Source organism: Rhinolophus ferrumequinum, chromosome 16, assembly GCF_004115265.2.
Source record: "Rhinolophus ferrumequinum isolate MPI-CBG mRhiFer1 chromosome 16, mRhiFer1_v1.p, whole genome shotgun sequence".
Taxonomy (NCBI): domain Eukaryota; kingdom Metazoa; phylum Chordata; class Mammalia; order Chiroptera; family Rhinolophidae; genus Rhinolophus; species Rhinolophus ferrumequinum.
In genome coordinates this window covers 39955353-39981867 of record NC_046299.1, presented here as the reverse complement: position 1 = coordinate 39981867, position 26515 = coordinate 39955353, and the positions used below count along the sequence as shown (strand labels likewise).

Genomic DNA, 26515 nt, shown 5'->3' with positions numbered 1-26515 from the left:
TACTCCTGAGGGCTCCTGCAAAACTGCAGTGTTTCCTGGGTAAATTATTCTTAGCAATGGTGTTGCCTTGTGAGTTGTCTCAGTTGCAGCAGCACCCCTTGCCTGTGGGCCTGGGCCCTGGCGTTCATCGAGCTCCAACTCTTCCCCAGCCCTCCTCCTGTTCATTTCTGACCAGCCAGAAATGGTGTCAGTGAGCTTCAGAGGCACAACAGGAGGTGTTATCCACCCTCCCAGGCTACAGCTGAACAGGGAAGAAGCCAACTGAACACACACCAGGACCTGATCAGACCTTTGATGTTACACAAAGCAACTTGCATTTCAAGTTCTAGAGAATGTGAGCCATTTCCAAACGTACTTAAGATTCATCTGGTACTAAATTGTGCTCGATGTTTATTTTGGAAAAGTGGATTGTCAGTATTTTCAGATTCTGCTTATTCACCCAGAAAATCTTTGTTTTCCTCTCTTTGGGGTAGTAGGAGTAAGAGAAAACCTTGGGGTGTCCTGAGTTGTTTGCTGGGCAGAATTGAGGAGGAGTTTGTTTTGGCTGCTTCTTGAATAACTCTGTACAGAGCCCCCTGATAGAGAGACTCTTATCCTGGCCACCCTGACTCTGTGTCCTAATGTTCCTCACTTTCCTGCCCTCACCTCTGTAGCAGAGGGTGCCCACTTCTACACTGACCCTGGGGTGCGAAGCTAATGAGCTCGTTTAAAAGGAGAATGAATGATCTCAGTGAGAATTTAGGCACAGAGCTCCCTAAGCTGGGCAGACGGTTTTGAGCAGGTTATGTTCTTGTTTTTCGTTTTTGTCCAGTAAAATAAAATGCTACATAAAATTCTGGAGAAGAAACAGAATCATTCCTAATTTTACCATGCTTTGTAGCTTCTTTGATCTTTTAGTGTGTTTATTTGTTCATATAAATCTTTGCTTTTTTATATAAAGTGGAATCATTACTGTTTTGTCTTAAAATCTGTTGTTTTCGTTTAGCATATTCTGCACATCGTTCCATATTGATAAGAAAAATTCCACATCATTTTTAATGACTGCTGAATAATTTTCTGTCTAGGGATTCTTATCTTCCTCCTTCATTTTCTCCTCTCTCTCCTTTCACTGGCAATTATGTTTTTTTCTTTCTCACAAGCTGTCTTTGCTCCAGCTCCATTTTATTGTTTCCTTTTTTCACTTAATGTTTTGTAATATACTCTCCAACCTATGCAAATAATATGAAATAAAATGTTTGCAATTTTGGGCTATGCTGACTCTATAACTCATATTGAAATAATTTGTTTCCATTTTATTTTTGTTGGTGGCTTTGTATTTTTTTTTTTTTATCCAGGTTCTGTGAGAACAAATATGAGAGTATTTTGAAAGCCTTTCACATCCCCAGAAGGAAGAAATGACAAAGAGGCAAGACATTATAATGAATGCTGATGATCTTTATTTAGGAACATGACAGCTTCAAGCCCTCTGTCACTTCTGTCTTGATGATTTATCTTGTTTCTTCAGACCCTGCGCCAGTCCACAGTGATGTGCAGAATGGAGCAGACAGTGCGCCAGAAGACCTCCAATCTGTTGGGACCAGCAGGCTGCTCTATCACATCACTGATGGTGACAACCCACTGCTGTCACCGCGATGCTCCATCTTCAGCCAAAGCCAGAGATTCAACTTAGACCCTGAATCAGCCCCTTCTCCACCCAGCACTCAGCAGTTTATGATGTAAGAAAACCTTGTTTTGCTATTATCTTCATTTCATAGTTGTGTTTTTTTTTTAATACTACATTTACAAACTACAATGAAATGTGTGTCTGAAAGAATGCAGACATGCCTACTAAATGCAGCTGCCAAGACCCGAACAATAAATGGCAAAACTCAGTGTACTTTCTGGTTGGGAATGCTGTTTCAGGCCTTATTATCTCAGCAGGAAATGGTCATGAGATACAGGCTACCCCAGGGCTTGAATGTTTGAACCTTTTTGGTGAAATGACCAGAGTCCGAAGTAAGCATATATATGTGCAAATATTGGGAATATCATTCTTGATGAGCTCAATATTCTTCCCGTGTCCAACAAGTTGGCCTTAGTGGATGCATTGTGGCAACTCTTAGTCATCAACCTCAGTTTCTTCTTAGATTCTAGAAAGGCGGCAGCTTACAATAGCTGACCCCACAAAGAAAAAGTGTGGAACTGTATGTTCTTTCCTTTTCTTTTTTCTTTTTTGTAAATTCTACAAGTAATTGTGATGCGTAGCTAAAATGAGATACCCTTGGCTTAAATCCATGAAGGAAATTTCTAGTTTCTCCTTAATAGCTCCTGCTGCTACTCATGAACGTATTCAAACCTGGGTCTATGGGCTCTATATGGATAGACTTAAGGGAGTTAGCATATTATTGCTATTGAAAAGTGTGTGTCATGTGAGAGGGTAAATGCATTTTCTGGAGAGGAGACCCATTCCTTTCATCAGATTTGCAAAGGCTCTGTTATGTCAAGGCAAATTAATTACTCATCTAAATGTTCCTTGAAAACGTTGGTAGGTGTGCAATCTATTGAAGATAATGCTACACCAAGGCTGTCTCTTTTTAGCCTTAAACTGGTCTCCTCCAAGCTTTCAGAAATGCATTTCCTGGACTAATATTCTGACATTTGTATACTAAAGTCCCTGATCGCATTTGCCCATAATGGAGCTCTGTGATCAGGGGTCTCCATTAATGAGCAGATGCTACCATCACAGACTTGTCAAATAATGAACCGTCCTCTGGACTTCTCTGGTAATCCAGGGAGCAGTGTTTACTGGAAGACCATCGTTTTTGATGATTCTTTCCCGCCCTGTACCCATTGCAGGCCCCGAAGTTCTTCACGGTGCAGCTGTGGGGATGGTAAGGAGCCACAGACAATTGCTCAGCTCACCAAGCACATCCAGAGCCTCAAACGGAAAATTCGGAAATTTGAAGAAAAATTTGAACAAGAAAAGAAATACCGGGTAAAGACAGTGGGGTTTAAAATAAGAGTGTGGATTGTGTCAAGAGGTGTATGGACTTTTCTGTCCTTCCTTTCTGGGTACCCCTCTGTACCAGGGGACAGCTGTGTTCTCATTGGCCAACCCAGGACCTATCATCAATTGAGTTCCCGTCCTGGGTCTGTCTTGTTTTCACATGCTGTCAGTTGATATTTCCTAGTAATTAATTACAACTCTTATTTCCAAATGGATTTGATTATTGATCATCACCCCGCCACCTTTCCCCCCAAGGAACCTTAGCATCCCTAGTGTTCTGAGGACTGAAATTTGTAAAGCTTTTGAACTATGGTCTTATTTTTTCTTTAACCCTTTCCCATTTGCATTTTTATAACAACCTAATAAGCACCCAAAGGGCAGAATCTCTAACTACAGAACAAAATGAGGGAGAGGGAGTTTTCTTTGACATGAAAGTACTCCCTGGTTGACGGATGAGACCTCTCAAGTGACCTCTGTTCGTGCCACTCATAAGAACAAACCCTGACTCATCCTTTCCTGTCAGAGAGACACTGGCTTCATGCTGGTGTTGAAGTGTGCAATAGTGAACCTTTTTCTTCTTACCTAAGAAACAATAGAGTCAGAGGTACGTGTCTTGATAGCCAATGCTAGTTTTATGTATTTCCTTTAATGGTGACCATGGCGAGGAGAAAAATCATATTCATGTAGAATTGCACAAAGATATTGGGTCTTTGGCAGAGAGCCCAGAACAATTTGTTATTAGAATAAAAGAGAACAGGGAATAATGTCTCATACATCTTGAAATATTTAAAGGCTCACTAAGCACTTGGTACAGGGATATTGGGCAAGTTGCTGTGTGAGTGTAGGAAAGTTCTGAGGCAGGAGGTGAGAGTGGGTAATATACCTCTCTCCTGTTCCTTCTGGCATATGTTTGCCACAGTGGACTTCATATTCACTAAAAGCAGGGCTTTCAGGAGCGGTTTTTAGCACTGCAAAATGGAAGGATAAATCAGATTGACGTTCAGGACAACCTAAGTTAGGGTGTTGAAGATTCTTCTCTTTACAGAGCAGGAGGGTACTCTACACATTGGGAATGCAGGTAAGGAAACTGAGGCCCAGGGAAAACTTATAACTTGCCTAAGGTAGTTATGCTCTATCAGTCCAAGCTTGGGTGGTAGATTAAAGATGAGTAGGTTTTGCAATGGAGGAACAGAAATAAAATTCATAAGTGTCTACATTTTGAAAGCTTCAGGTACCCTGAGAGAAGCTGAATTTCTCTGTTTGCTGCTAGAGTGTTGCTGGACCTGTGATGCCCTCACATTTCAAACTGTAAAGTAACAAGTACGGGTTCCATTCCAAGGGCCTGTTAATAATTCTCACCTAGCATTTCTTGAATCGTATTGATATGGATTTGAATCCAGCACAACCACTTAGGAATTTTGTAACTTTGGACTTGTCACTTTACCTTTCTGATTCTCAGTTTACCCATCTGTAAAGTGGAGTTAATATTCGTAGTGACTTCTGAAATGTGTGAGTATTAAATGAGGGAGTGTTGGCACGAAGGAAGTAAGTGGTCCTAGATATTAACCTTTGAATCCATTTGAGTGCTATTTGAACAGGCTATCTCATGGCAGCTTCTGCCTTGTCAGAAAATGAAGGGAAATTATACACATGTACATTAATTCTCCCCTGGACTTTTCTGCCTGCAGCCATAGACCCTAGATTACTTTTCTTAGCTCTAATGGCCACTCATCATCTGCCTCTTTTGGAAGAGAATTTCTCCTGGTACCTTTTTCCCTTGTCAAGAGAAACTTTACAGCCAGAGCAGACAGATGCCCACACACTTAAACGCTCATACATGCAAATGGATTGATCCAGGATCAGTAGGTAAAAAAGGCTTCATGGTCATCGCTGCCTCAGTGTGTGGGAGTTTTTGGAGTAATCAGAACCTGCCATGTCTCAGGAAACAGGGCTTCTCCTCACCCTTCCTGTCAGCGTGCCAGGCTGGGCTTAAAGGTTTGACAGGTCAGTGGGCTTTAATTGGTTGCTGTGTGTAAGGCTTTCCTTTCTGGCCGCCTGACTGTGGAATTAATAGCGCCTACTGCTAACTTCTAAATCTGAGCTCCTGCCAGGCCTCTGCTAGTGATGCCCTGGTACAACATACATCTTTCCCTCTCTGTTGAATGGAACCATTTCACGTTCCTATCCCAAACCATGTTTATTCCCTTCAATTGATTTTACACTTAACTATCATTAAACTCGTGGACCTGAAAAAGGCTGTTTTGGCCAGACGTCCACTTGCAGCGGAATTAGAGAATCTTAGATTAGAAGGGGTCAGCCAGTCGTATTTCTTGTTTGGCCTTGGAAGACACTGAGGCCCAGAGAAGGGAAGTGTCTTCCCCAGGATCACACAGCAAAGAATTGATCTAGCCAAGATAACAGCTCAGGTCTTTGCCTTCCTAATCCAGGAATCTTTCTGAAGTGTCTTTTGAACCATTTTGGCAGACCAAAAATATGGTCCAGTGTTATCCTCAGTTATATGACTTGGGAGCCCCATCTTAATTGCGTTGAACAAAACCTACACTGTGCAGTTTCTGGGTGTATGGCCCTTGGGGGTCTATTAAACTGGAATTATTCAGTTCAGAAGTTAGAAGGCTTGAAGATCCACAGCTTGTATAGGACCACTTTCCATGTGATGTGAAAGCTGCCATCCTTGTGAGCTTGATTTAACCTCTCTTGAACGCTCCCCTAGGAATAAGGAAATAAAAAAAAGAAAATCATTTCAGAAAATTTCAGGCTTTAAAATATTTTGTCAGAAAATTTAGCCTTAAATTTCTAAGTCCAGTTCGTAGTAGTGAAAGGTCATTGCTTAGGGTCTTAGACTTTTGTTATTGTTTTTAACAGTATGTCAAAAGACAGCCTTAGTTATGTGGAGCACATGCAGTGAAAAAGACGTTCCAGAGAACGTGATGTATTTTCAGACCAGAGTGGAGAATTCTGTGAGGATGTAGAGGAACCAAATGTAAACCATGGACTGTCCGTATAACCAGATTGTTGCCCAAAGCCAAAGTACTTGACTGTGTATGAAGGAGGGAGCATAATGTATCATTCTAGCACCCCATGGATAGAAGCAGGCTAAGCTATGTATGTTGGAGGTGTGCCCACTTGTGTCACTGTCGATGGTCCCGAAAACAGGGCTGTCCTAGCATCCTCTCTGAGCTCCTCTAGGAAACACATCACTGTCATTTTCCTTCCATCATCTTTTCCAGTCTGATTTTAAAGTGTATGGTTTTTACATCACGCTAGAAGTGACAGAACCATGTCTTATGATTCACAATTAATGTATCTAATCCCATGTATATTTGATGATCCTGTCAAACAAGCCCTGTTTTTCCCTTTGACCTCTCTCTATGCCTCTCTCTCACCAATACCTTGTTGAGGGTACATGGATTTAGTGGATCCTTCAAGAAACATGGCAGACCCCTTAGACTTGGTCCCTAACAGTGCACACATTTCTGGCTGTTAGTATGATGTTTATGATTGTGTGATTGTGTCATCTTAAGCATTACTGTACAGTCCCTTGTATAACCTCAATTCAAAGTAACCGCTGATCTTCTTGAACCTGCATTTAAGTTACGGGGGTGGCCTCAAGTCTTTTAAGAAAATTTCTTAGTGGTCTATGCGGGTAGAGACTAAGTATGTTTGGCTATCCCTCTCTTCTAGTTTCTTTTTTCTGTAGAAAATTCGCTTTTATGTTGGGAGAGGAAAGGCAGAAATCAAGGCGAATGATTTGTATTAACAAATCTTCTAAAAGGTAAAAATCTATTGTTATTGCCACAACAGCTATCTCCGTGAGATTGGCTACTTGGTAGGACATGTCTACACCTACACGTTTGTTGGCAAAGATCTATTCAGTGATCCTTTGAAGGTCTGGTAGAAACACTATTACGTATCATCACTGCCAGTAATAACAACAATAATATTTGTAATTCTAGCTAACACATCTATAGTGTTTAGCATATGCCTAGACCTATTTTCAGTGTTTTGCATATATCAACCCATTTATGCCTTACAGCAACCCTCTGAGGAAGATGCTATTATAATCCTTATTTGATAGATGAAATGGAGGCACAGAAAGACTAAATGATTTGCTCGAGGTCACACACATATAATTAAGTTTCATGTTAACATCAGTACAGTAGGATATTGCGTGTGTAAACAGGGAGAGGAGTGGAAGTCTGGGTATCCCCCTAACTTACTGACTTCTCAGACTATTGTTGGGTTTTAGAAATCCTGGGGTCTCCTAGCTTCAGTTTGGAGGACATGACTGACAGGAGCTTAAGTTTCCAGGTTGTTCCCCAGGCAGGTGATCATAAGCCATGAATGTGAGCACAGGCAAGTATCAGTGCCGTCATCTGTATCCACACAAAGAAAGGCCTGGCAATGAGGTGTGGGGTGTGGGGGCCCACGAAGTGACTGAGGGTTAGACTATAAGGGGTATTGATTGACATGGTTAGGACTCTGAAACATGGTGGGTGACCAGGCATGTTTAGGAACAATGTCTGTGACGAGTATGAAAGTGTGGAGGATGTTAAGAATGTTTGCTTTGTGTTTCAGAAGCAGCTCCATCAGCTAGAGTTTTTATGCCTCAATTTTTCTCCCAGCTTTTTATGTTTTGTTCCTGAACTATCTTTTTGTGCCTCCGCTGTTTAAACATTTTGTTTTTCTTTGTCTCTCTTTCTTTCCCTCCCTCCCTTTCCTTCCTTCCCTCCGTTCTACCCCCATTTTCCCCGCCTTCTGTAGCCTTCACATGGTGACAAGACTTCTAATCCTGAAGTCCTGAAATGGATGAATGATTTGGCTAAAGGTCGTAAACAGCTCAAAGGTAAAGCCAGCCAAGGGTCTCTTTTCTGAGAAAAGAAGCAGCTAAAATAATGATAATGTGTTCCAGGGTGTTTCTGATTCTTTCCCACCTATGCCCTCTTTCGCCTTGTCTCCCCTTAGATTGGAGGCCCCATCTTGAAATAAAGGGTCCTGGGCCCGCTTCATTGTTTGGCTCCATTTAATACATCTTTTATAAAGAGACTGAGGAAGTCCAGACTCCCATGTGGACTGATTTACCTCAGGGCCAGGAACAGTTCAACATGTGGAGTATTAACTCCCCTGCGTTATTGGATGGTTAGATGTTAGAAACAGAAGATGTCTGAGAAGCCCTTCACGCCACAGTCATTGCACGGATGAGGACATTTATGTCCAGAGAGGGGGACAATTTGCGTAGCTGGGAAGTGATGAGCTAGGTGTACTACTCGGTTCTCTTACCTCCTAATCCAGTGTTCTTCTCTCTCTCTCTCTCTGGAGGTGGCGGGAGTGTTAATTAACTCTAACATCCATTTTAAAGGACTATGATTATTTACCAATAACTATTTATTTTCCTCCTCTCTCCACACTCATTTCAATACTTACAAACATGGGAATTTCCCCAAATTTCTAGAAGAATGGTGATGAAAAAACTGGAAGAGAATATTAATTCAGTGGTATTAAACTGTAATGATGTAGCAGGTTTATAAAATAGGCAGTGTTTAAACGCCATGTCTCACCCAAACCAAACATCAAACAAAATGAGTGATGTAATTGAGAAATCAAGATAAATAACCTCATTGAAATGACCAGTCCCCTAACGTATTCTGAAATGTCGTTCCCTGATAAGTCCCAGGTGGCTTTTTAAATTATATAGGTTTCTATAAAGCCACATCGCAATAACGGTGATTGCTGGATGTTAAAAGCTCGTATTAGACAGAATTGTGAAATCCGTCAAGTTGGGGCTGGCAGTTGCATCTCCCCTTTTCCATCTCTCCTGTATTTCCTGAGTCTGAATGTATAATGCCTTCCAGAAGGACTTGCATTCCTACAGGGGTTCTTAATGACTGCAAAACTTTCAAAACCCAAGGAAATGAATCTTTGAATGTAGAATTTCAGGTGCGATGGTAGGTAACAGGTGAAAACTTTGGGGCCAGGTACCACGGGTCTGCTTCCAGAATTCCTACTCTAAAATTTAAACCACTGAATTACTTCCACACATGATCCTCCATCTCCATGAGATCCCGGCCTCCATGAGATCCCTCTGGTGTCACATCTGATTGGGAGCTTATGCTGTTGGCCCTCGTTATTAAGGCTGCCTTTGGCCCATGGAAAACCATCATCAGCACTGTTTATTTCCATTGACTTGGCATCAGGGGAGGGAATTCCTGAAAGGTTCTCTGCTCTTATTAGGGCCAGTGAGTTTTCCTTGCTCATGGTAACTCATGGCATTTGTCTTAGAACTAAAGCTGAAGCTGTCGGAGGAACGGGGAAGTGCTCCCAAAGGCCCACCGAGAAACCTGTCTTGTGAGCAAACCATGGTCCCCAGAGAGAATGGGAAGCCGGAAGCTGTGGGCCCTGAGCCGAGCTCCTCTGGAGAGGAGACTCCGGATGCTGTACTGACATGCTTGAAGGAGAAGAGAGAGCAGCTTCCCTCTCAGGAAGATTCTAAGGTATCTTACCACATCTCCACAGGGCCCCAACATTCCACACAGGGCCGGCAAGGTCATGGTTTTGACCAATTTATCAGAACACTTTGGCACCACATAAACATCTTTAGGAGGCTGGCTCAGAAATTTCAGTCAGAGGAGTTCCTAGTGGGCTATTGTCCATGATCTGTGGGTGTTGTTACCTGATTCCAGGATGTGCTGACAGGAGGTTATAGTGCTGCCTGTGGATGGGATGCAAAAGGCAGACACGACAGTATATCATATCCCTTTCTCCCCCAGTTTCCCCTGACAAATTAGCAAATGAACCCAAGATGAGGATTACAGTCCCATCTTGCTATGTTTCATTAAAAAGTAAAGCAGGAATGAGGTATAAATAGTAAGGAAAGTGGTAAAGAGAGGTAGAGTTTCTTGAGGAGTGTTAGGTAAGAAGTCTAATGATTTTAGCTTTAGACATGTTCGTTTTGACATCCAGATAGAGTTGTCAGTTAGGCATTAGGATAGATGAGCCTGGAGCTCAAAGAAACGATTTGTTACATTTTCCAAAGAAGAAGATGAGAGCTGTTAGCATTTACCTGTTAATCCCTTCTCATCTTTCATATCTGTGATACATTATTTCACTTACGTCAAGGAATCTTCTAGATTCTTGACTTTTGTGAGAGCCAGTGGATAAGTGGAGAACCTCTGTGTCTGTATGTTTCCATATTCAAGCGCATCTGTGGTTTTCCACCCTTCAGTACCGCTAAGGGTCTTCCCTGTATTGTATGGTCACCTTGCCCACATCTATAAAAGCAGCTTGGTTAATACCGAAGTCCTAATTCTATGTTCTACTCAATTGACTCGGGCAGGTGGGTATGAGTTGGGACTTAGAGCAGGATTCAGCACTTCCTAACCATGTACACTTGGCAAGTGAACTAATTCTCTGAGATTCAACTTCCTCATCTATAAAATACAGATAATACTCTACTTATCTAATTGTGACAATAAAGGGAGATGCCTGCTGACTGGTGGATGATCATTCTTTGCAAAAGATTTGAGTGCCTACTCTATATTATGCACTGTGATTCATGCTGGATATTACAAATAAACAAGATACAGAAGTCATTGCTCTCACGGAGCTCATGTTCTTCTGGGAGCTGGGATACAACAAACAATGCAAATAAAATTATTAGAGACTTTGATAAGTACCGGGCAAATTAAACAGATGTCATAGAAACTAATAAATATGGCTTTTACTTTACATAGGGTGATTAGGAAGGCCAATAAGATGACATTTAATGAAGAACAATCAGCAGGCCAAGAGAGTAGCAAAGAGCGTTCTAGACATATGGAACTGCAAGTATAAAGGCCTGGAAGGAAGAGACTGTATGTACTTGGACTTCCCAGGTCTGAGGGCTGGAGCCTAGGACGGCATGCCATGAAGTAGAAAGATAGACCCAGGCCCATCACGCAGGACCTTGTAGGCTGTAGAAAGCATTGGGAAGTTGTTGCATGGCTGTAAGCAGGAAAGTGACATGGTGTGCCTTACATTGAAAAGGTCTTTCTGATTGCTGTGTGGAGAGTAAACCATAGGAGGAAAGAGAGGATAAAATGGGTGGCTTGGACTAGCATGGTAGCCTTGAAGATGGAAAGAAATAGACCTATTCAAAGTATACTTTGGATAGAATCCCAAGGGCATGCTGAATCCCTGGGTGGGAGGGCGTGAAGGAAAGGATGGTCAAGGGTCCGTTACTGAGATGGGGAAAACTAGAGGAGAGGCAGATTGGGGGTGGGAGTGAAAACTCAAGAGGTCCGATTTAGACATGCTAATTTTAAGATCTTTGAGGAATAGGGTAATCACTTCCGGGTCCCAGGGAATCCACTGAGCACTGGGAATTAATGGATCATCCCAGGGGTTTGATATCAGTGCCTATTTATGTCCTTTTTTCTTTGGAAAATCTTGAAGTGGTGCTGGCACGTAGACCCCTTTTATTGCCCTTTCAGAGAACCGTAGGTGGGCTCGGGTGCACAGCACCCGTTACCAAAGATGAGCAATGGCAGTTGCTTCTCCTGTCCCTTATCAGTGCAGCACCTTCAAGGAGGGAAGCAGATTTTTAAAAAGGATAATTCATTTTATTTTTTAACATCAAATAAAAGTTTAATAACTGACTGGTGGGTGGCTGTGCATTGGGGAGAGGGAAGGCTTTTAAAGGTCAAGGGCACCAAAAGGAAGATCCCACAAACTTTTTCTGTCTACTTACCCATTTTGTTTTGTTTTAAATTAATTTGTTGACTAGGTAATACTTTCTCACATAGTTCAACGAGGAAAATATAAAAGGCTACACAGTAATAAGTTTCTTCCCCATCCCATCTGTCAGCAAAAGCTCTGAGGTCTCCCACCCCCAAGCAGGTAACTATTGTTACTAACCGCTTTATCCTTTTGGAGTTTCTATGTAAAGCATATATCAGAAATATCAATATACGAGTACACTCTTAATTAATGTGCTCCCTTTCAACAAAAGATAGCAGTCTATACGACTTGATATTCTTTTTTGACTTTATGTCTTCTGGATAGCTTTTCATATCAAGATGCAGAGAGTTTCTCATTTTTTTACTATTTTTAAACTATTCTTTAATAGCATCATGGGATCCTTTCATTTAGTAATATACAGCATTGATAGTGATCTCATATCAACTAGTTTGATAGCTTAAGTAATGTGTAGTACACCTGACTTTGCCAGGCACATTTACGTATGATAATTAAAAGCGATCCTCATTCTTTCTGCATATTAAGAATCTAAGATTCAGAGATTACAGAATTTTCCATTTTAAAAATAGTGTGTAGTGTTGAAGCTGAACTCGTGTGGCCTGATTTCGAGGCCAGTATTAATCTGGAATCCCCTGCTTAGAAGTCTAAATTGAGCAAACCATCCTCTTCAGCTGCTTTGTATGACTGTGTTCAGTACTGACTTTCCATGTGGTTTGACTGGTTAGTTCAGATGGTCAGACTTGTTCCACGTCACCCATCTCCGTCAGTGAGGGGCTGGGGAGACCTGGACATAGGAAAAGCTTGGCAAGATTTGCGTCCCTAAAGCCACAGAGTGATGGTGCTCTCCCCTCACTATCCGGAGAGGAGAATGTCAGTTTTAATTCCCTCTTTAGGAGAGAGTCGGTTTATAAGGACGATTCAAATAATTTTATTTATAAATTTCTGTGGTTCACTGTGAAAGAATATGTGGGACCAGTGCCATGGGGAGAAAGGAAAAGAAGCTTGGTGGTAAAAGCACTTAAGCTATGGCAGTTTCTCCCAAACAACTTTCTGACCTGGTCCCAGAAAGGCATACACTTCGCTGGCCCCTCAGGAGGAGTTCTGTCTCTGAAAGCCAGCTCTTTGGGGGCTACTATTCCACACCTCGATGGTTCGAATAACCTACTGAATAGAGGGCCAGGAGTTTTTTCTGGCACATGTGCCACGCTATCAACAAATCATACCAAATGATGTTTTGTGCACAGTCCTCTCTTGTTCAGTCTCCTCTAAAGGTCACTCCTTCGGATGCCATAAAAAAAGGGAAGAACAGGAAGTAAGGATAATTACCTTTGGGGTTTTATCACCTTGTATTTATCTTTAAAACCTGAATACCCATTCATGCTCTGAATATCTCTCTCTGGCTGTTTTAGGTGACTCCATGTGGTCCTTGTTTAATAAAAAGTTAGATACATCTACCATACCATAGACAGCCACACATATGCAGAATAGGGAGGGAGGATACATTTCAGAAACAGTCATTGAACCCGGAGGAGAAAATTGTCTGACTCTTGGCAGAAAGTGGCTTAGGAATAGCAGTCTCACGTATTTCTGCCCCTTAGATTTGGGGTCTCCACCCAGCAGAGCCTACCTATGTCTTGATTCAGTTTCCTTCATGAACATTGACTTTACAGGCCTCCTACAGCGTCTCTCCATCGGCCAGTGAGTAGGAGGCAGCTCCTAGCACAGAGCTTCACCACTAACCCCTTTTCAGGCGGACTGCCCTCCTGTCCAAATCTATTTGAGGATGAACACTTAGGGAATTAGAGTTTGGACTGTGTCTTGGCTTCTACTTCCTGGCATTGAACCCTCATGTTTCTTCTTCGGTAGTAAAATCATGCAATCGTGAGGAGGAAAGACAGGTACATACATTGTACGTGTACCCTGATTTTCACCTAGTGTCTGTAGAAGATACTTTTCTATAATGTCATTCATCAGACTTGCTTTTTTTGGTCAGTCTTTTCTTTTTATCTTTTAGGACTAAGTGTAGCTTTTCTAGAATCGGGAGAACATAGAATAATAAAATCACAAAAATCAAAGTGCACCAGAGAGATGCCAATAACAGTAACATGCATCATTTTTTGAAGTGCTTTCTATGGAATATAAGTCCCAGTGAGATACTAAACATAAAGAACATTATTTCAACGTTTGCTAAACTTAGATTTTTTTTCTTTATCACCTATTCAAATCCAATGGAACACATGAAAGGGTTTTGTGTGTGTGTGTGTGTGTGTGTGTGTGTGTGTGTGTGTGTGTGTAAAGATGTGTCATGACTAAGAAAAATGTTTAAGGAATGATTGGGCTAGAAACTAAAAGGCTGCTGGGGTTACTTAAGCAATACTTAAAAAGGCTTCTACAGTGAGAGGTGGGCTTTCTTTCTACTAAAAATAAAAGAGCCTTAGGTTATAGCCTGTGGGATTACCTGAAGATCCCTAAAAATGAGTACTTTGGCATATAAACCTGGGTTGACAGACTGCTCCTACGGAAGGGGTTGGGTTGGATACTGTGAGAATTTAAAGAGATAAGTGATATACGTTTCCTCATTCTAATTTGTTTGGGGAGACAAGACTATAACAGACAACAGTTAAGGACCATAATGAGATAGAGAAATTCAGAGAAAAGGGACATCAATATGGGCCAGGATGGTTCTCATCTGGGATGGGGGTCGGGTAGCATGAGGATAAATAGGAAGGTTTACAAATACACATGCTTGAGACATTTTCTTTTCCCTGAAGGTTCAAGGGGGTCTGGAAGGCAGAGCCAGATAGCACAGTTAGTCATGCCTGTGTACTTTGATAAAAGATACCTGAGCAATTATACTATGTGGTATTTCTACCATTCTCCTCCTCCCACCTGCTCAGTGAGAACCGTAGGTAGGACTAGAGTGAAAGGGTGGTTGTGTGTAGAAGATATGTAGTAAATAAACACAGGATACACAACAGGGGGGAAAGCCAAAGCAAGCAGAGGGGTTTGGTCACTTCGGATGGGAGAGGTAGGTAGGTGGGTAGATACATGGATGATTCATAGGTAAATAGGAAGCCATTTAAATTTTTATGCACAATGAGATCTGTTGAAAATAGTGCTTAGGGACAGGTCATACAATAGAGGGGTAATAGAATGTGTTAGTGAACCATGACGTTATGAAATTTTTTATATGGAAGTAACTTGGAAACTGTAACCTTGTTGTATAGGTAGGAAATTGAGGAATGAGAGAAATTGTTTTATCCAAAATGGTTAGTTTATATCACAGTTACCCAGAAAGCTAGTGTATATTCCAAGCATGTAGTGAAGAAGACCTGAATGAGGTTGGTACTTGTGAATATAATCATGAAAGTCCAGATAAAATATGTTTCAGAAGAAAAATCAGATTTCAATCATCCATTTTTTTTTCTTTTAAGAATGAAGAAGTAATAAAAGGACAGACTCCTAACCATTTACACATTGAGGACTTCTCCAGAAAGCTTTAAAAACATCTTTCTAAACTTGGATCTATCCTTTAAGAAACTTTTCCTAGAAGAAAATTGGCATGTGCTTTATACAGTAGCTTATAAATGACTTCCCTCTTTCTAATTACTGTTGCATTATAGTATTATAATCCCTTACTTTGAGGATTCAAAACTTTTAATTTTTGCCTGCTAAAAATATCAATTTAATTCTTGTCTGAGAAAGAAACAATAATTAATTTCATGTTTTTCAGGTAACTAAGCAAGACAAGAACCTCATAAAGCCTCTTTACGATCGATGCAGAATTATAAAGCAAATCTTGTCAACTCCTTCCCTTATTCCAACAATTGTAAGTGAGGATGCTTGCTTTAACTAGAAACCTGTACTTGGGCTTTGTATTGATGTGTAGTTAGGGAGCCAGTACTCTGAGAGTTCAAAGGAGCCTTCTTGGCAATATATGCTGCTAACAAAGCCAGTTATTTTCAAAAAAGGAGAAATGTGGTCTCCCTCAGCCCCAATACTATACAGTGGCTGATAATTAAAACTATTGTGACACAGAAATATATAGCAATTGTATTTTTAGAGCCAGTTTTAACATCTGCTTCCATTGCTTGCGTGAGGAGAATAAACAATGGATTTCAGTTTGGCATTTTCTAATTTACAACATAGCGAGACAAAACAGAGCCGTTTTATTCTGTATGTTAGTTAATTTTTCCTTTAATAAGAAAATTGACAGTATGTTACTTGACATAATGCAAAATTTGATTTTTGGTACCATTTGACCATCACTATGCAAGATATAAGTAGATTCATTTCAATAGAAAACATGAATACTGAGATGGAGGTTAGACTACTTTTAATAAAGAATGATTTACATGAATACAGAACTGGAAGAGCACCACAATTCCTACTCCATCAATATTCAAACAGTCACTTGCTCAAGATAGCGATATTAAAAAATATTAACAAATATAAATTTAAATATACTTGAGTACATTTATCCTGCCACAACAAAGACAATAGTGATTCATAATCTTTGAAATTTTCCCATTAAGGAAGCATAATTTAAAAATGGGGTATGATTTTCAGATTTCTTGCAAGAAAATCTTTTGCTTGTAATAAGCATTAGCAGAATAGGTTAGAGTAACTGCATTTTGCTCTAGCCACTGTAGAGCTCTCCCCTGAATTTGTCAATTTTCTGGGTATCCTCTCTATCGAATGTGGCCCACACCAGGGCCTGATTTGGGTTACTTCGGGATGACAAAAGGTCTCTAATCCATCTCATCCTAACCCACGTAACTGTTTCAAAGCTGGGGCCCAGAAGGTCTGGGTAAAAGGGAGAAACTACTAGCAGTGCAGCCCAGATTGGACTACTTCTTGATGTCTATGCCTTCTTTGGCCCAGCAAACAGAGATGAACTTGGGTGCGCATTTCAGCCCAGGATGGGTATGTCTTTGCTCATTAACTTCTGCAAGTTTTCTGATGCAACGGAGGAAGAGTTCCTCGTGGTTGCTCACTTTTTGGTTCTCAGGAGGCATAGATAGGGGTCACCTACTGTTTTCATGGTATCTATTTATGGTTCCCCTGCCTGTTTTTGCTTCCTCAAGAGGCACTTCACGTTTTGTGACTTTGTTTAACTCCTGCCTATGATAAGCAGGAGGAAGAGGACTCGGATGAAGACGGTCCACGGGGAAGCCAACCACCTTCTCTGCCAGATCCAACATCTCACCTGCCCGGTGGCGTTCAGCTCACCTACTCTAATGACACCGAGCCTGTCAGGGTCCTGCTACCAGATGAAAAGAAAGAACTCAAACAACCAGCCCTCTCTATGTCCAATTTACATGAGGCCACCATGTAAGTGTGTATTCTAAGTGTGGAATCACCTTTTAACACCTTCGGGTCTGTGATACCTCATATGTACATACGGAATTCAGATGATCTATTAGATTCTCTAAAAAAAAAAAAAAAAAAAAAACACTATCCACCAGACAGTAGCCTTAAAAGCATAACCTGGTTGTGGTCTTAACTGGAGAATTGAGAAGACAGTAGCGTGAGGAACCACGGCGCCCACTAAGGTCCTAAAGATGCTGTAAATGCTGATGTGCAGTTGGCTACATGCAGTTGCACCTCTTCTCAGCAGGGCCTGGCACCCGTGTAACTTGGCAGTGTGGGAAGCAGAGCTGGCCTTCGAAAATGCTGGACGAAAGGAATTAAGGTCCTGTTATCAGGGCTTTTATCCCAGTCTATTCCATTTAGATAAGATGATTTCTCCAGATGGCCTTAAGTCAATGAGCCTCCCTTTTTCTCCTAAGGGCCCCTAAGCCAGGAGCTATATGGAGTTTTATCAGTGTTTTTATTATCGTCATTCAGTAGCTTGCATTCATCTCGATCATTGGCCTTCCTTTGGTTTGTGTATTACAGGCCAGGTTATGAGATTTTTAACATGTATTATGGTGTGGTGACTATATGCCTCAAGATAGGGATGGAATCCCTACAAATATATGAGGTGAGATCAAGGGCTAAATTGTAAAATGAGATTTTAGTGTGCTTGTAGAATCACTTGGTACCTCAATTTCAGCTCACAGAAAAGTGACCTGTTTGGAAGCAGAAAATGTCTTTCTTCCTCCCTCCATTCTTTTCACCTCTCTCTCTCCTCTCTCTCTCTCTCTCTCTGTTCATTTGTTCTAAAGCAGCTGTTCTTAACTTATTTTGGGTGGACTTTTTTGAAAGCAATGGAATTTTTTTTTTTTATTTTTTTAAGGAAATGCTCACGTATAATTTCAGGGAGTTCAGAGTCTCAGTCTCTGAAACCATACACAAGTTCCCCAGATAAAAATTCCTGCTCTAAAGTACACGATTGTTCTCTATTGTCTTAGTAGAATGAAGTGAGTAGAATTTGCAGTGTAGCTATCGTTTGGGCCTTCATTTCATTGCCAAGGGTCTTGCCATTCTCCCCATACTCCAATTACGGGTAGATTTTTCTTTAAAATCTCTTCCTCTTGTGTCTCTAACGTGCAGTCTACTACCAAATACTGATGAGTATACCTTCAAAATATCTGTCCTTCATCCGTTCATACGGCCTTTACCTTCACCACTTTTAAACGGACTCAATCTGTTTGCCTTCTTTCTTTCCTTGTCCTCTCTCCTTTCCTGTGACATCGTTTTCATTAGGCCATTGCCCGTTTATGTGCACCCCTATGGTCAGGCTGTACGTGTGCCGTGCAGACTCAAAGACACCCTTTTAGACAGAACACCTCTGTATCATAATATGCTTTTGCTGAATAGATAAATCTGCTCACGATCTCTGTTATGTCAGAGCTCAGTAACGGCAAATATATATTTCCCTGATGTAGGCCTGTACTTCTTGACCATCTCCGAGAAACGAGGGCGGACAAGAAGAGACTTCGGAAAGCCTTAAGGGAATTTGAAGAGCAGTTTTTTAAACAAACGGGAAGGTAAGTGTGGGCAGAGGTATATTTTAAGTTAGTTATTTCCTAGGGAACTATTGTTTAAGTACGAGCTAGAATTTTTTGAGGAACAGTGACTTTATATTAGATATAAATAATTTCCACAGTGACTTAGACCCAGGATTTGTCTCACGCAACATTGTGAGGTTGTTTTATGGGAGGCTGTCGCTATCAAGTATGACACCGAGTTTTAAAAACATTAAAGATGAACTCCCCAAATCCTTACCTTTAAATAATACACACCACTGTAACTATTGAATTTATCTAAACCTTTAAAAATAAATCTGATTTTTCAGCCTACAGAACTTTGTTCTTGGTTATGTAGTTCCACAGTTATTCTCTACTTCGTTAAATAATCCTTCCTTTACTTTAAATATACCCTTAAAACTTCAGGATCTGCCCTTAGTTATTTTATTTCAGGATTTGGTCAAAAGTTCATAGCTATTTTTTATATCCCTTAAATAAATATCTAGCTATATCCTCTATTTGTACTCTCTTTTTCTATGTCAACCCAAGTGTCTCATTATGCACCCCATTAGTTTCCTCTAAATTTTGGTGTATCATCAACAAAATCGTACATATAAAATCATGAGATAAGAGTTATTGATTCACTTCTGGAAGAGACAGTGACAGACAAATCATTTAGCTATCCTGAGTCTGTTTCCATGATGGAATGATTCGACTTCCCAGGATACTTTGGGAAGTTATAGCTACCCACGCGGGATGTCAGTCTTAAAATAATACAGGTATAATTTTCCAACGTCACAAGGCTAGTAAGATGGCAGAGGTGAGAGTCAGTGATGAACTGATTCCTGGCTGTTCCTCCCCATCTGTGTACCTGCCTTTCCTGAACTGCTTTCATTTCAGCAGACCGAGGGTTGCCCTGATGGAGAGAGACTATTTTCTAAAGCATCTTGAAAGGCTGGTCTACTCACCTCTTAGTCAGCAGCTTTTCCATTTCAGCCCTTCCGAGCTGTTCAGTAGGTCTGGACCTACAAAGTCAGAAACTTTCTGCATTCAGCAAATACAGCTGTAACCGACCTAGTTTTCTGCCTGGAATCTTCCTTTCCAGTTGATTGCTACCAGTCCAAGTTACTTACCTTTCTGCTAATGTTAACTAATCTGGTGAGAATGTTATTGTTATGTGGTTGTTCAACTTAGGATATAGAACATAATTTCTTGTTTTCTTTTTCCATTTCTATTTATTCCTTTATAAATTTCCATATAACTTTTACATTTACATTTTGATTTATTTGATCCCAGGAGTCCACTTTAAAGAGTCTGAGAACTTGCCAGTGTACTGGTAGTCCTGCCTAATGGATCTGCAGTGGTACCTGGCATGCTTTCTGACACGCAGGGAAGTGAGTTATGCTCTACATATAGTATTTTATTGTAGCTGTGAGTCCTCAACCCACTTGAGATATGCTTATATTTGACTGAGGTTACATGCCCTCTTGTGGTAGGTAATATACTTAAAGTAAATGCAAAAATCAGATAGTTGAATGGCTAGAAAATATGGAACTTAATCTTGTTTTCCTAAGACATTTTATTAGGAAGGCTTAACTATCCATAATGTAAAATAACCATGCAAATGGATTACTAAATATTTTAAGGTACTGTAAATGTTCTTGTAATATTTACCATGCAAGAGGCATAATCATATAGATTTGACATTATTAACAATTATGAGCCAAGAACTATGCTAATAAGCACTTTTGCATGGTTTATTTAACGAGAAAACTGCTTCAGGAAATACTACCAAAGATTTTCATTCTGGCCAATGACCTCTTGTTTATTAGCCAAAATAGAGTGTGCAGGGAAAAGTTACGTAATGGATTCATGTTTCCCTATGAATTAGACCATTTCTTCACTTAGATCTGTGTACACAAATTAAGGTGGCATTTAGACACCCAGTTATGATAAGTTTAGCCCATAATACAGAGTGGAGGCAAAGGAATTACGTCGTATAATTTAGACATTTAAGAGGAACCCTATCTGTGGATTTGTGTGCTGTGTGAGTGCTGTACTAGAAATTGCAGGGCAGTGTATAGCGGTACAATACAAGTAGGTAACTATTATTTTCAGGGATTAGCTTTTTTTAATTTAAGAGATATATCTTTATCAGTACTGGGAAAATAGAAGGGGGTATAGGCAATACATTAAATGTTTGCTATTTACCCATTTTTAGCCATACTGATATGGGAGAGTATTTGTGTTCAGTAGCAATTGTGGTGACTTCATCTATTTTCTACCCCTTGTATTTCAAAGTCATGGATGGGAATGTCTTAAAAGCAACTTATCAACCAAGGAGACAGGGGCACTTTGAGATCATAAAGCAAGTATTGCCCTTTAGAGAACATGTCCTGGAAACATACTTTTGTGGGAAGGCAAATGGTTTTAACTCCAGATGTTACCCAATTGTACAAAGTAAATGGCAAGAACATGTGTAGTTTGAATTCATACGTATAAAAATCTATGCATTGTCATACGTCTCGTCTTAGTAGAATTAGTGTGTCAAGAGAGCCATTGAAATGTATTAAAAAATTACTTCAATCAAGGAACTTTTCAGTGATTCTACTATACATTAGCAGAAAGATATTATAATTACAAGAAAACTTGGAAATATTTCATGTTTGTAAGGTAGCTATTAAGCTTTTTTCCTCCTATCACCATAAATTTATAAATTATTTTTAACATGGTTTTTGTAGTATTTTTACTTGCGATTTTTAACACCTATCACTGCAAAGCAGAACATTCTCTATAGGCAGGGAACTGGAGCATGGATAATGGGAGAATGACTAGACAAAGAATACGTTAAGGTTCTGGTTTTTGTTTTTCTTTCCCTCAGACCTTTTCAGTTGTCCTATTGTTATATATCTATGCACTGGACCATATATTTGCAAAACACCTATGACATTCAAGTACTCAAAGGGTACTATTATACAGAAACCTAGTAACACATGGAAGAGCAAGTGAATGAAGGTGAAAGGGAAGGGAAAAAAGACATGATGCAAAATCAAAGTGGAAACTGCTGCCCTGTACTTTCTCAAGTTAGAGTTACGAAAGGATTTTTAATGACTTGTTCACTGTGAACTAATAGATGGTTGAATTTTCTGTTTTGCAGAACTCCACAAAAGGAAGACAGGATACCAATGGCAGATGAGTACTACGAATACAAGCACATAAAAGCCAAACTGAGACTACTAGAGGTCCTAATCAGCAAGCAAGACGTGGCCAAAACTATTTGAAGTTCAAGTTTACATACTTGTGATTACTTTTATCCAAGATAAAGTTTATTTTCCTCTGCCATTCTTGCTAAGTAAGTAGTTTTGACATACTGAAAACTGAAGCACTTTAGTAGTAGTGTTAGCTGTTTTTAAGAAGGGATGGCAAATGTAATTATAAATGAGGAGGAGGGATTTAGATGGGGGAAAATATAGTAAGTAACAGTATCATTGGGAAAAAAATGCAACTTCTTCCATGCCAAGGAGAAAACTCACAGCAGAATTGTTTTGGAAAACATTTAATATTTTATCAAATCTAAATAACACATAGCATCCACTTGTTCAATGGGCCACTTATTAGGGAAAGTCTACTTAATGTCCAAAGATTGCTTATGTTGATGTATGGGGGGAAAAGCATGATTTAAAAAAAAATAGGAGGAAAAGAAACTCTTCTTTTTATCTAGGAAGGAATACAGATAGTAAGAATGTAACTTATTTGAAACTAATAGATTTTTAAGTGATTAAAATCTCCTACCTTGTCCCCTGTCTGCTAGGCTTTCAGTACCCTAAAATATACTAGAATGTGTCACTGCTAATTTTTTATTTCTATATAAAAATAGCACATTATTTTATCTGTTAATTGAAATTTTACATTTCTGATTACCAAAGTTCATTCTGATAGCATGTACTTTGTGAATTATCTTTGTCTATAACTGACAGATGTTTATATTAAAATATTGTATTAAAATTTGAAAATAGGTATTTTGGATAGATAAGTGTCTGCAGTATATAATCTAATGTGATCACAGTTATGATTGCTAATCTTTTTGTTTACTATAACTAAGATTATATAACTATTTTTCCATTGGGAATATGCATTTTTCTTAATGTTCCAAGGTCTATACTTTGTAAAGTCAAAAAAGCTTTCTCGTAAACTGTAGTTAATCTTCATTCTGTACAAAATGAAAGGTTTGAAAATTGTTTGCTATGATACCTTGGAAAAGAAGTCAGAATATTTTATTTGCTTCATCAACTTTAGTGTACATTGTTTTGTTATTTTGTACTAAAATACATGTTTATTATTTTTGCTTTTGTAAAAACAAGTAAAAGGTCGTTTTCTCTCTTGTACCAACCATGTTTGTATTTCTATTTTCTGTAATGTTTAAGCATGTTGAACAAATTCACATTTTCATATAGTTTGGACAGGAAGAATATTGACTATTTCAGAGGCTCTTATTGTTTTTTCTGTATTTACCTGATATTTTGTAACTTTTATGAAGCAGAATAATGTCCTTCATAAATCTGTTTAATTAAAGTCATCTACTTGTAACAGGACAGATACACAACTATTTGAGGTTTACAAACTACATCTTTGATAAGGGAAATGGTTTCGTGACATGTACACAATTGCTATTAAAATGTAACTATATATTCTATATGATTGTAAATATTTTATACAACAATACAAATAAAATATTTTTCTATTATATTTATTATGTTGAAACACAGTAGTTGTTTCCTGTTAGCTAATATAAATAACATAAATAACACTGTCAAACAACAAGTTGGAAGTGCTGACAATTCTAGGCTTCAAGATTTAACTCATGCTGCAATTACACCCTTTCATGCGAGTTGGAGTTATCCCAATATTTGTTCAGTAGATTAAAATGAATGCATATTTAAACACCATTTATAAGCCATTATTTTGTATTTTGCTAAAGCGGTATATAATTGTTTTGTTATGTTTGGCATAGAGGGAAAATAAAAACATTGCAGCATCTAGGCAATAAAGTGTCAGAAGTAGAACGTAGAATGAAATGGGAAGGGTAGGGAATAGGAAACACTAAAACGGCTCTGAATGAAATTTGAAAAGTGGCCGTTTGCTTTTGGTGATAGCGGCATGTGCATGCTTCAGTGGAAAACATCTGGTGATGAAAATGGACAACAGAGTATCAATGCTCCGAAGAGAAGGAAGGGGACTGAATAAGAAAAGTGGGCATTAACGTCCAACACTGATATTACAGGTTTTGCAGCTGGGATCTTTCTTTGCATTTGCAGTAGACAAACTCATGAGCTGATGACCAGTGATTTCTGCCACAGTGCCCAGAGAAAGATCCACAGGGTCGGTGTAAATGACTTCTAAAATGACATCCTGGGCATGGTGGTAAACCAGCACCCCATCTTCTTCTGTGCAGGTCAAAAATTTATTATCCTTGGAATTTAGCTGAGGAAGGCGCTGCTTACAAAATTCATCTCCTGGTGATCCCACAGGGGCAATAACAAGAATCACATAATGATAAGCTGTGTACATACAGTAGAAGTCCCCAAAGTATAAGTTAGTATTGGGGTTAAAAAGTTTTTCAGCAGCAATCTCAAACCTGTATCTTCCATAAGGTGAATCCTGGGGTGGCTTCCCAGTGTTGAATTCAGTGCTGCAGCTGAAGAAGATGCCTTCTAATTTTCCACTGATAGGAGAGCCATGGCTACCGCTGTTATCCTTCACAGAGGGCTGCATGGCATTCCCATGATGTTCTCTGCAAGAGAAGAGAAATGGTCAATGGTTGGCACAATAGTGGTAAAGCTACCGATTTATGGATGTGAATGGTGAGAGGCCTAAAAGTCAACATCTTTTACTAAAAGCCTGAATGCTAATCCGACCATCACATCAAGAAAACTGCGTCTTTGACATTACCTATAGATGGCTAAATTCTAGCCTTGACCCTAAGGTAAGGATGTGCCGTTGCACAGCTTGGAGGTCTTGAACATAATAAATATCCTGGTCAGAAAAAACAAACCAATTTACATGAATTTTACAACTATCATGGAAAATCCAACAAAAATAAATTTGCTTGTTAGTAAATACATCTTTCATACCTGTATCATCACACTAATGAATCAATCATACAATAGATACAATAACTTTTTTCCATTTTCCATGCTCTTTGACTACCTTTTTTTCTTTTGGACGAATTTTGAAAACAGGCGAAGCAAATTTTAGAGTAAGGACCTGAAAACGGGCCAGTCCCCACTCAAGTAACAGAGAAAAGCAGAGAAATACTGACCTCCAGTGGCCAACTAAAGTAGACATTGGCAATATTCCAGAAATCTAAACCTAATACCAAACATGTATTTATTCTATTGCATTTCTTATTAAAGAAAATAGCAATGGTAGTTTTTTTTGTTTTCAAATTTTATGCTTAAAAACATAAAGAAATAGCTTTCTTGGTGAGTATATACGGTCATTTCCAATCAATAGCTGACAGGTACAATAAGTTGTGTTGTATCTTTCCATTTGTACTCTCTAAATGAGGTGAATGGCATCCACCATGAATTATATAGTCTCAGGGTAGATAATTTACCAGCTAAAAGAGTTATGGACTAAACTCAATATACATAGGATGTTCAAGCATAAGAATGTTTTTTGCTATCAAAATATATGATATTGCAAAGTACTTCATTTGAACAACATAGATGTCTAAATTCATTTCTCTCTCTCTGAGTCCTTTTGTGTTTTCCACAGCTTAGAACTGATGTAAATATGGAAACATGATCTTTTTAAGAAAAACTAGCAGTGTGTAACAAAAACAAAGAGTCCTAAAATTTTTTCACATACAATCCTTTTAATTTAACAATCCTTTAGAGTTTAAGGTGAGACCAAGCCTTTTAAAATGACAAATTATAGGGATTACTGTATAAAAGTTTTAGAATCTATAGAGCATTTATCATTTTAAAAGACTTAGTCTCACTTTCAAAAACACATTTGCCTATTTACTCTCCTGGAATTTTCTTCTACAAATATGAAAGGGCTGTAAGTATTGAAACTACCTTTGGCATAAAATTCTTTTGGATTCTTGGAAGCTGCTCCCAGGGATAAACATAGGCTATCTTAGAGATACTAGCTGAGCACTAGAATTCAAAAGTAAACAAACGAGACTGTCCTCATGAATAATTAATCCAAGATAATGGTTGAGAGATTTCCACTTAGGCAGAAGCCTGAAAATCCCACCCAATTTACCATTAGTATTTCAGGAAATAATCACTCTTTTATTCTCTCACTTTTAATGTCTTAAAGAGACCCACAAGAGGAAGAAAAATAGTAGTTGATATGAGGCAGAAGGCACTGAGCTACTGAGAATTAGAGGAGTATGTCAACCTGGAGGTTTAAGATCTTTCACTCAAACAGAGAGGAATTGGTATTACAAATGATTATGGAAAGCAACCTAAATGAAGTGGGAAAAAATCCCATGATCTGACTTTTTCTACTTAATTATTCTGGGAAATAAAATCAGAGTATAATTAACTATTTTGAAAAGAAAACTAAAATTGCTATTTCACAAAACTAGACTCAATGAAAACCTAAGCCTAGAATTTGGAATGGCATTTAGTAAAGCCAGTCACTATATGTATTTTCTTGATGCTTACCGAATATAATCAAAATATTCTTTGTGCTGGTTACGATAAAAAACAGAAAATTTTAGCATCCGTCCTGCAATCACTTCAGCCTTCTCCAACAGCTGTGTTAGATGAACTTTTGAATAGTCTGAAAATAACAACAAAAAAGGCTGTTATTAAAAATACAGAAAGTATAACATCAACTACATGCTTAA

At 39.1% G+C, this 26515-nt stretch overlaps 2 protein-coding genes across 5 annotated transcripts in view; one reads left to right on the top strand and one right to left on the bottom strand.

Moving 5' to 3' along the window:
- Window positions 1-23394, top strand: part of FAM13C (family with sequence similarity 13 member C) — a 111622-nt gene extending 88228 nt beyond the window's left edge. For 2 of the 4 annotated variants that reach the window (XM_033131039.1, XM_033131038.1), the window contains exons 8-15: window positions 1505-1715; window positions 2836-2974; window positions 7769-7850; window positions 9284-9495; window positions 15471-15566; window positions 16872-17071; window positions 18571-18672; window positions 21809-22048. In XM_033131039.1, coding sequence (XP_032986930.1) covers window positions 1505-1715; window positions 2836-2974; window positions 7769-7850; window positions 9284-9495; window positions 15471-15566; window positions 16872-17071; window positions 18571-18672; window positions 21809-21932 — 1166 coding nt within the window. In that variant the 3' untranslated portion in view covers window positions 21933-22048. Of the gene's footprint in view, window positions 1-1504; window positions 1716-2835; window positions 2975-7768; window positions 7851-9283; window positions 9496-15470; window positions 15567-16871; window positions 17072-18570; window positions 18673-21808 lie in introns of all 4 variants that reach the window. The other 2 variants (XM_033131036.1, XM_033131037.1) reach the window with 2 other exon arrangements.
- Window positions 22195-26515, bottom strand: part of PHYHIPL (phytanoyl-CoA 2-hydroxylase interacting protein like) — a 40236-nt gene continuing 35915 nt past the window's right edge. Inside the window, exons 4-5 of the mRNA XM_033131040.1 lie at window positions 26331-26448; window positions 22195-24442 (exon numbers count right to left, since the gene is read on the bottom strand). Of these exons, the coding sequence (XP_032986931.1) occupies window positions 23908-24442; window positions 26331-26448 (653 nt within the window). The 3' untranslated portion in view covers window positions 22195-23907. The remainder of the gene's footprint in view (window positions 24443-26330; window positions 26449-26515) is intronic.